We start from the raw sequence: 10634 nt of genomic DNA on the forward strand, positions 1-10634 counted from the left end.
TACTCTGCATTTTTTAAAATGGAACGTGAAGTGTGATGGTGTGTTTTTGTTTGGGGCTTGGCAGATTTTTTATGAGTTTAGGACTGGGTAGAAAACTTTTTATCTACCAAATGGGCAGAAGAGCAATTTGTAAAGAGATTGGAGGCAGATGCAGGTTATAGCTTTGCTCATCTTTTGACTCTTGCTGATTGTTCATTTTCAGGGTGGGAGGGTGTTTTATGTTTCTTTTCCTTGCTTTTGTGGCATGGGTTGTATTTAGTACTATGAACTCTCTCCTCAAGTAACTGTGGGCGTTGAAAACAATCCGTCCTGAGGGGTAACAGAAATATTATCTATTACTATTATTACTGTAATAAAGATTTACTTTGAGCCTGTTTCAAACCTATTGAAATTGATGAGAATATTTTCATTGCCTTCAGTGTATAATGTAAATTTACACTGTAGCCTACAACATCGAATCTTTGAAGTAGTATACGATAAAGAATATTTTTTTAAATTGTGACATGTATTTTTCTGTTTGTTTTGAGAATAGATCGTCCTGGTCTTGTAAATGTAGGACACATTGAAAAAATGCAAGAGAGCATTGTGCACGTACTGAAACTTCACTTGCAAACGAACCACCCTGATGATACCTTCCTCTTCCCAAAACTTCTTCAAAAAATGGCTGACCTCCGACAACTTGTCACAGAACATGCTCAACTTGTTCAGATAATCAAGAAGACTGAATCTGATGCACATTTACACCCTTTACTACAGGAAATCTACAGGGATATGTATTAAGGATTTTTAGTATTTTTTTCCACAATATTTAAAGACAACAGCAATATTAATAATAGATGGGAGCAAAACAACTCAGTTATCAGCTGATCACTCAGTTCAGTACATGAACAGTTTAAAAGCTAGGTAACTGGAGTGCTACACTTCTTTTGGTTTGGGTTCTTTTCTCTTTTGAAAGAGTTCTGCAGAAAAACACTGATTATAATGCTCATGAAGTGTCTTACAGCTGTTCTTTTATTTGGAAATCTGAAGATTGGTAAGGAATTCATATTTGTATAATAAATCAGAATGCTAAGTAACAGAAATGAAAAAAAAAAAACAAACAAAAAACAACATATATTTCCTCTTGGCTTAGTCATTTAAAGTTAAAATAACAAATTTAGCAAATTCTTCCCAGAGATTTTATATATATATATATATATATATATATATATATATATATATATGAAGATTACACATTCTTGGCTAACGGTAATTACTGAGAACCAACTAATGATTTTTCTTAAAGACAGTCAGTCTAGGTGTATCAAATGGTTTGATATTATTGCATATACACTACTAAAAAATTTGAAAGACTTTGATGTGCCACTGCTTGAATTTCATGAAGTGCAGTACAGATTCATATAGTATGACATTGGTGTACTTTAGGATTAGAATGTTGAAAAGAAGTACTTTTGAGAATTTAAGTAAAATCCTAAGTGGTATCTAAAGTACAACAGACATGCTTCATTCAGATGTTTCTTGAAGAGTAGATGTGATAAGCAAAGAAGCCCTTGTCTGGAAAGGGTTTTAAGGAAATACAAAAATGTCCTTGGGGAAAAATATGTTATACTATGTGTATTTTGGAGAACTTGTAGTAGCTCAAGATGCAGTTTTGGTGTAAAGTTGCAATTTTGAATTCATCTGAGTTTTGGAGAGACTGAAAAATCTGATCCTAGTACAGAAATAATTTTAACTGCACAGTATTCCAGTGCAGTGATAGCTTTTCAGTGATCATTTCTAAAGAAAAGATTATATAAGAAAAGCACTTTCTTGTCCTGTGTTTTGGCAGTATAGAATCTTTGGAACTTGTTTACTTTTCTGATGAGTACACTATTATGTTTTTTTCTTTTTTTCAGTTATCCACTCAGATATATTTCTATTCTTCCGTAGGCCTTGTCCAGACAGGTAACAGCTAGATTATTTCACCAAGTTTTGTTCTTGTCCTTACAACCATAGTGGATAAGGTGACAGTATTACCAAGAGTGGAGTTTAATTGTGTAACATGAAAGAGAGTACAGTCGAGAGTATCTGAAGGCATATGGTGGTTTTACAAGAGTACTTATTCTTGATGCAAAATAAGCCAAAATGAAAGTGCTTGACTTCGGTATTTTACAGGGTTCTTTATCAGAGATTAATGCGCAAAATGTGGAAGCAAATGCTAGTTGCATGCAAAGCACTGTACTATTTCTTTTTCTTGAATTTTTTAAATTTCCTTTTTATTGGTAATTTCCTGGTATTTCTACATAAATTCCTACATAATACTGTTAATTTCCTTTTATTATTCCCTTATTTTATTATCAGTTTCATAACACAAAGAAATCAGAAGCCAATCCTAGTATTTTCACAATAGTTAAGCTTTCAGTTGCACAGGAGAACACATTGTGCTTGTTTTATTGTAGTATGTTCAAAGACTTCAGAATCTTAAATCTTTACTGAAAAAATTAAGTTAGTTGCATAAAGTGAGAGCATCATAAAATGAGGCTTATTTTTGTCACAACATTTGTTTTTTAAAGGCCCACTGGCATGGCTAAACATTGACTGGTCACATTACAGATTTGAAAATAATTTGGTCTTTATCTAGGTGATGGCCATTCATACAGGTCCTAGTGTGAAATACTAAAGCATCGGCCTTAAATTTGGTGATGATCTAAGGCAGGATAGGAGCAATAGATGCATATGCACAAAACTCTCTCACCTTCCCTGTCAACTACCTTCTCTTCTCCCCAGCTGGGTCTTAGAAGCATTATGTTACAACTACTTCTAACACTTAATTAAGAGAAGTTTGTTTGTCTTCCCAGGAAACAGTGGATGAGAAATGTGTTGTTGTCTGTGTCTTGCAGCAATATACAGTATGCCCTCAGAAATATGAGGATTTTAGCAATGATGCTGCTTGATTCTTCAATTCAGCCTTGCCTTACTATGGGCTGTGGGCTTTAGGCAATGGATATGCTCTACTGCTTACTCCAATTTAAAAAAGTGTCAAAATGTCATGATGACATACTAAGGATCTGTACATGTGGCATGGCATCCATACACAGGAATTGTGTAGTGCAGTGCTTACCACACTCAGTGCAGCTGATGACAGTCTAAATTCTAAGTTTGGAGACTCTAATAGCAAACTATCTTAAGCTGAGTCTTAAATGCAAGCTGCATTTTTCTTTTTCCCAAAGCTCGTATGTGTGCAAAATGCAAATTTGAAAGTGCTGTTCCATTGTTTGCATGTACTGAAGTTTCTCATTAAAAACAAACAGACAGACATAATCACTGCAGAAAAAATGCATTTTCCCTGTTCTTATTTTCAAAATTGACTAAAACACTTTACTGAAACTTTTCAAAAACATGGAAAATTTAATATTGAATACTTAACTTTGGCAAAATTATGAAGAATTGAAAACAGCATTGTTCAGTGGAAAGCGTAATGCAGCTACTTTGTAAAAGGATCCCACTATACGCATTAGGAAAGTAATTTGCGTTTTTTCTATTCTGAATGCATTTTCTTTTTTTATTTAAAAAAGCATGCATTTTTTAATAATTGTTTGGACAATGGCATATGATTTCTGTTTTAAATTAAATCATGGACCTTTGAACATATGGAAAGAACACATTGTGAATTACAGAAATATGAATGAGATGTTAACGTAGCTTAAAATTCTGGATAAATTCCAATGTCTGCAGGGCTGCAGGATGCACATATCCACAATATCTTCAAAGAATGACACAGAGCAGACAATTCACTTCCCAAGTGTTAATGTACAAAAGAAGTTCTTAATTTCAGCATTACACATCTAATAAAGTGTGCTAACAAAGTACACGTTGGCTACTTCTGTAGATGACTGCAGTAGGCATTTGCCAACCAGATGTCAACAAATGACTCCATTTGTGTTCATTTTCTGGAATTTTGGAGTCTGCCAAATTTTAGATGTATTATTGAGGAGCCTTCAGCATCTCCACCTTTTAGAGATGGTCTAATATTTTAATCTTTGGAGGGAAAATGATCAGATTTTAGGATAAAGATTTGTTAAAGGCTTACTGGCTCGTTATGTATAGTTTTGATCTGATTCATACCTATGCTAAGTTATTTTAATATCGTAGCACTGAAGAGCCCTGGTTAGGCACCAGGTACCCACAAGCAGCTTAGAACAAGAGACCACAAGTGGATAGAGAAAAATCCTAGGGAACAATAGTACAACTTAATGTTTTCAACAAACCTACAGCCTATTCAATTTTTAGGGTTGTTTATTTTTTTGCTTTAGTGGGATCCAAGAGGTACTTTGACAGAAGGGAAAACAAACAAAAAGTCAAGCAAGCAAAAAAAAAAAACAAAATGGTTCAAACATTAGGGAAATCTGATATTCATTTTTACCTCTCTAATACTTTGTTTAAAGGTGTACTATTCTGTGTGCACAGCTTTCCTTTTAAAAAAAAAAAAAAGTTACATTGTACCTGTTAAATTTCAGATGTCCACTTTAATTTTAAAAAACAAATTGTATTGCAATAGACAGGAATGCTTTCCACTTACAGAAATTGAATCTTTCTTGGCATTTATAGATTTTTTTTTATTTTTTTTTTTAATTTAATTGCCATTTCCATGTGCCTTTGTGCTTTGGTTCTAGCCAGCTGCTAGAAAGCTGAAGTGTTGCCAAAGAGCATATTTTAGCTTTATTTCTGGCCTGCACAGATTTAGGAAATACCAGCAGTTGCACTAAGTCCGTTCTCATGAGAGAGCTAGCACAAGTTTGCAAATCAAAGAGCTTATAATAAGCATCTAAACATTTGTTTGTTTATTCAAACTGCTAAAGCTTTGGAGATTTACTCATCACGAGAGCTGGGTCACATAATATTAAATTTGAATTTCCTCCTTATTTCTAATGGAAAGCATGGTCAAGTTAGCATCTCAGACAGAGAAACTGGAGGTTACACCATAGCTGCCTGTACTCTGTCTGAAGAGGAACAATTTCAGCTCTGTCTCTCCTTAAAAGCAACCATGTTACTTAGTTGAAAATCTGCAACTGTATTTAACAAATGCATTTGCAGCTGTTGGGATATTACTTAAGCATAAGTTCTTATAAATAATGGTTCTTCACTGAAAACCCCAATCCTTTAGTAAGTGTTGAAATGTAAGGTGTAGTATGGTATCTGGTACTTGCTTATATCTCAAGTGCTTTCTTGATAATAAGTTGCCTTTTTTTTTTTTTTTTAATCTAGATTGAATCAGCTTTGCTATCCTCTTACTAGAGATTTAAATTATATGTGGGATTGATCTAAGAGTATTGATAATATTATGTACTGTGGGATATTTTAATTTAATGTAATACCGTTTATTCATGTTTCAATTTGTAAAATACCAGAATATAATTGCAAGGTATAAACCTTCACTAAATTATATTACAGAGGTGCTTTAAGAAAAATATGTAAATTATTTAATTTAAATATGTTTCATACTTTACCTTGTGAACCCTTTTGTACAGTGAGGAAAGATTTACTTTATGGGTAAGGATGGTGGGCCTGCAGTCAAAGACAAACAGCTATTTATTCCCATGTAGCCTTTATTCCTCTGTCATTTGTGAAGTATCAGAAATTCTGCAACTTATCAAATATTGGTATTGATAATTGTAACCAAATTTCAAAATGTAATTTCACATAGAACATAGACTTCCTTTTATTTCATCTTAATAGAAGTAAGTCTAGGTTAGGAAGAGCTGTAATTTCAAAACAGAGTTAATATTATCAATGTTTTAACTCAAGTTCACCAACAGGAAAGATGAATAAATTCATCTTTGCTTTACAGCACAGTAGTAGTTCATTTTTCTCAAAAGACTGAAAAGAACTAAAAAGAGGTAGATCTCTAAGTACTGCATTATTGTTATTTTCTGAGAAACTGATGCATGGTTTACTAGAAATAACAATGTACGTTGATAATTATTTCCTTTTATCTGCGTGGAGATTGATCTGCAGTTCTTCTAGATGTGTTTTTAAACAGTAATTTGGCAGTGCAAAACAAAACACAGAAAAGCCAATAACAGTATTTCAATAGGAGTGTTCCCTTTACAGTTTTAAGTAGAGATGAATTCAGAGCCTTTTCATAGGTATTCTGTGTCCTGCGATTCCGGCGTGACAATCTGTGCCTCCAGTGCTCCTGCTAATGAATCCTGGTGTAGGAGCAAAATGTACCAGGAATGTCCCTGCAATGATTTATACTTACTGTATCTTATTTGTAATAGATAAAATTGTATTTCCCAAATTGCTGCAGCTTGAAATTTTTACTTGGTCAGTGTCATCATGCAGGTATGTTGTCTATTACGATATTTTTGTCAAATTTTTTAAAGCTCTACTGAACTTTCTTGTAACCTACAGCTACTTTTCTGAATTTCTTAAGCAGCAATGAAAAAAACACAACCTGTAAAAGGTACCATTAGATATATCACTTTACATTGCAAATATGTGATCTAAATTCATGGTTAACTAAGCTCATCCTGGGCAAGGGTATTCCTCTTCTGTTTTCCGTAAAGTGCTTACAGGTTTTTAAAGCTTTTTCAGCTTCTGAAGCTGTTTTTTTTGTTGTTGTTTTTGTTTGTTTGTTTGTTTTCCTTTCCATCTTTCCCTTGATCTTCTTGATTGTATTAGTGCTATCTTGTCAGATTCCACTGCAAGGATATTTGAAAACAGAATTTCTACTGCAGGGACCTCAATTTCAGATGAGCTGAAATTTGGGGGATAGGCTACATGCACAAAAGAGATTAAGCTCATTACAGGCTTGGCTTTAAATAAGGACTGGACTGCAAGATCAAGAGTAAGGTACTTAAAGCCATTTTTAAATATTTTGGTGTATTTTCTCAGGTTGGGTATGCATGTACAGTAATTCCCGTTATGGAAGAAAAGAGCATAATCAATGCAAAAAGTTTTATGGCATTCTTTACCCCTGGAAGAAAAAAAAATGGTGGTGGAAAATATTAACCAACCAAAATATTGGCAACATGTAAATAGTATATTCTCCTCCCACTGTGTAGGAGTGTAAACATTCAACATTGATGTGCAGCAGGAATGGTAAGATTAGCAAAACTGCTCGATGATTCATATGCAAATAACCATGCCAAGTGCTGTTCACATCCAGACTTACTACCTCTGGCACATTCGCATACTACAGGTATGTTTTGCCACATGGTAGCCAGCTAGCGTAGGGATTGCCTTCATGAAAACACAGTGCCTTTGCCCTTGTTCTCTGATTCCAGGCCCTCCTTCTAGTTAGTACTGCTGCACCACTGAGGGCTGTTACCGATGCTGTGTGCAGGTGCTCACCGCTAGCTCCCTTGGGCAGCTCCTCACTAAGCAGACTGGTGATGTTCATCTGCTTCTGTCCTGTGGTGCAGAGAAGAGGAGGAAGCTGCTTCTGAGTCATTCACTCTGCTCCCTTGACAAATGAATCCCGTGGGATGGCGGGATGTGTGAAGCCATGTATCCACAAATATTTTCCTCTGGTTTCAGAAGTGGACAAACATTTATGGCTTTAGTTATTTCTTTAGTAATAACACTAAAACTTTGATTAGCTTTGTTACAGCTTTTAACAAGAACACCCCTTTTTTACTGTTCGATGTCTGGTATATCAGCTTCTCAGATGAGCTGCATTTCATATTGCTCCTGCTATTTCACAATTTTTACAATTGCTCTTTCTTTAGGAATATAACAACAGTTTAATTACATCATGATGTTAAAACACTTCATGATGTCTTAAATCGTCTGTTATCTGATATGACACAAAAAAGCACATTTTGGTTAGTGTTGTCGAACTCTGATAAGTAAAGCTACCAAGTGTTTAATTATATCAATCAAGATATCAATATTAAAGGAAAAAAAATCATTGTTTCCAGCCACCTTTTTTATTTTTATAGGAGTTTTTGGGTGTGTTTTGTTTTAAAGAGCAGACAGTTCTTGCAGGGAGTAGTCAAACCTAATTCTCATGGAATGCATGTTTCCAGTAAAATACCACTAATTCAAGCCGAGTTCCCAAGTTTCTTTATGTCAGAGCAATGCAAATGACATTTTCAAGAAAGAATGGAAACACTGGTCCCACAGGGATTTGTAGGAAAGACAGTCACTCACACTTGTGTATGTAAAAATTACGTATAGCTAAATATGATAATGGATTCTCAAATGTTACCAGCCTACTGATTGAGAATGAAAAAACTTGAACTAAACATTTTTCTTTTTTTACATTCTGATTTTTTCACTTCTCCGTAAAAAATAAGAGGTTGGATTCAGTGTTTGTATAGAGACTGGTAGGAACCTATGTGCTTTAAAAAGAAAAACGTCATTCTGTAAGACTGAATGTAAACACAGTTAATTTGAAATATGTTTTTGCCTTAATGGTTTAAAAAAATAAAGTATTTTTAAAATGAAATTAATGACCCATGCCAATGTTTTATTTCCAGGAAAATAACTCATGGTGGTGGTGTGGTTTTGAGACAAACGTTGTTACCCTCTGCTGACTGCCTCTTGTACTTTATCCAAAGCTGTGGCAATGTCTTAACTAAATCTCTCTTTTGATGAACGTGCATACATGAATAGCTTTTATGAACAAGAATGTAGCTCTGTCTGAACTCATGTACAACCACTTAGGTTCTCAACTGATAGCTTGTATAAATATTTGCAGAATCAGAACCTGGGGAGTGCAGGGTGGTGGCACACCTGGAGAATCCTCCCAGGTTCTCTATTCCCGCCCATCATTCTTGTGAGAATACCAGTGGCATGAATGGGTGTTTTGTATGCTTCCAGTGTAATTAAGAATTCTAATGATTTTGCCTTAATTTGATATACAAGGCCCTCCTTCAGAAAACACTTAGCTGCTTAACTTTATACCAGGGAGTAATTTTGCATTTTTAGTAGTGAGCAAGAGCGGATAAATCAAGCTTTGATGGGCACAGTGCCAAATTCTGGGGGGTTAGCATCAAGTATTTAAAAAATAAAAAAAAGTATTATATACATTTGCTATAAAATAAGATGTGGGTATTACAGGGGTCTTTAAAGATGTTTCAGATATCATTCTGTTTTTAAAGCGTTGATGTTGGCAAATTAACTGTTAAACATTCCATTAAGTTAGGAACATGTATGTAATATATATGCATTGTTTCCTTCAAGGGGATTTACCCCTTTCTGGGGATTTACTGAATTGGTAAGAAAAATTACAGTAGTGTGAAGAATCACTTTTTTTTTTCTTCTATCAGCTGTGTATTGGAGCATTGAGGGTCTGGTTTTCAGCAGCAGAAAGTACCTGGGGAACCCAATAAAACCAAGTTATAAAGGCTCTGTATATCTTGAAAAGAGGGCCTCATAGCTGATAAGTGAATGCCTGCGTTCAGTAGGGATATTAGAATGCAGAATACACAAATTTTAATAGTTGGGCACAGATAATAACCCTTTACCAAATTACATGTAGGTCAGCCTTCTTTCCCTAACGCATGGACTACAGATGACAATGTATCTGACAAATCTGGGCTACTGCACCACTTTGTGGTACTTGCTTCGAAGTAAGTTTTTCTTCACCTAAAAGATGCGTGTAACCAGATAACTGTGAAGCAGAGGTATCCTTAACTTAGCATTTTCTGTTGTACTGTACTTAAACTAGGTGTACAGGGCCAAATCAAAGATTGTGTAGTTTCAGATTTTGCCCCCGTTTAATACTGATTCCACTCCCCCCTCCAGCTGAACTTAAGTACTGAAAGGTAGAGTCATTTCTGAGGGGTTTAAATGATTCTTAGATTGTGATTGCAAAGGTAATAATTATGAATAAATGAGTTAACTGTGCTTTTCTTAGAAGGCACAGAAAAAGTTGAATGGGAGGGAATACAGCTCAGAGACCAGAGAGAGCCTTCCCAGCACACAGTGGGTACACCTTCCATGGCTGTGGCATGCCTACATGTCATGCTACCCAAAGGCACATTCTTACTGAGGTGTGAACTGCTCTAGCCAAGCTTTTAAAACGTACTTTCAGGCTAAGAGTTTAAATACAACCTGCTGCAAACGTTATGAAATAAAGGAAATAAACACTTAGATAATGTTTGAGAAAGACATTTGCCAGTATAAACACATGATATGATTTCACATAAGTATGTTGGTTTTTGTCAGCTTATGCCTACAGTTTTAAGATGGAAAGGCAATATGATTCCATTTATAGCACCTCACTCTTCAGAATTCTGATTTGAGAATGAAACTGAACTGAAACAAACTAAACTGAAATTTAATGCTATTCATTTTAAGTAAGTTTTATATCACTTTCATTGAAAGAATAATACAGAAGGACGCTAAAATATTAAGTTCTCACATGTAACTTTTTTAGGCAATTAATGATGCGCATGTTTTTTATGTTTTAAAGCAACCAGAGCTTGAAAAATATACTAATAGGTCCATCATTGCTACTCTTAGTAACTGCAAGAAATTCCAATCTCCAACAGGGAAAACCAATATCCTGGGCTCAGTAAAAACAGAATGAAGGATTTTAGGACATTAGAAAGTCTTAACGAACTTAAAATATCTCACTATGTTGATTGCTTTCTAACAGATGGACAGTTTTAAATTTAAATTTTCCTTGTAATTAAGTCAAT

At 34.7% G+C, this 10634-nt stretch overlaps 1 protein-coding gene across 5 annotated transcripts in view; it reads left to right on the forward strand.

The window, feature by feature from the left end:
* PPARA (peroxisome proliferator activated receptor alpha) overlaps window positions 1-8363 on the forward strand; it is a 42481-nt gene extending 34118 nt beyond the window's left edge. For all 5 annotated transcript variants that reach the window (XM_084301500.1, XM_084301499.1, XM_084301501.1 and 2 more), the window contains one exon: window positions 533-8363. In XM_084301500.1, the coding sequence (XP_084157626.1) occupies window positions 533-780 (248 nt within the window). In that variant the 3' untranslated portion in view covers window positions 781-8363. The remainder of the gene's footprint in view (window positions 1-532) is intronic.
* Window positions 8364-10634: the final 2271 nt, after the last annotated feature.

The sequence above is a fragment of the Netta rufina genome (genome assembly GCF_964035555.1).
Source record: "Netta rufina genome assembly, chromosome: 1".
Classification (NCBI taxonomy): Eukaryota; Metazoa; Chordata; class Aves; order Anseriformes; family Anatidae; genus Netta; species Netta rufina.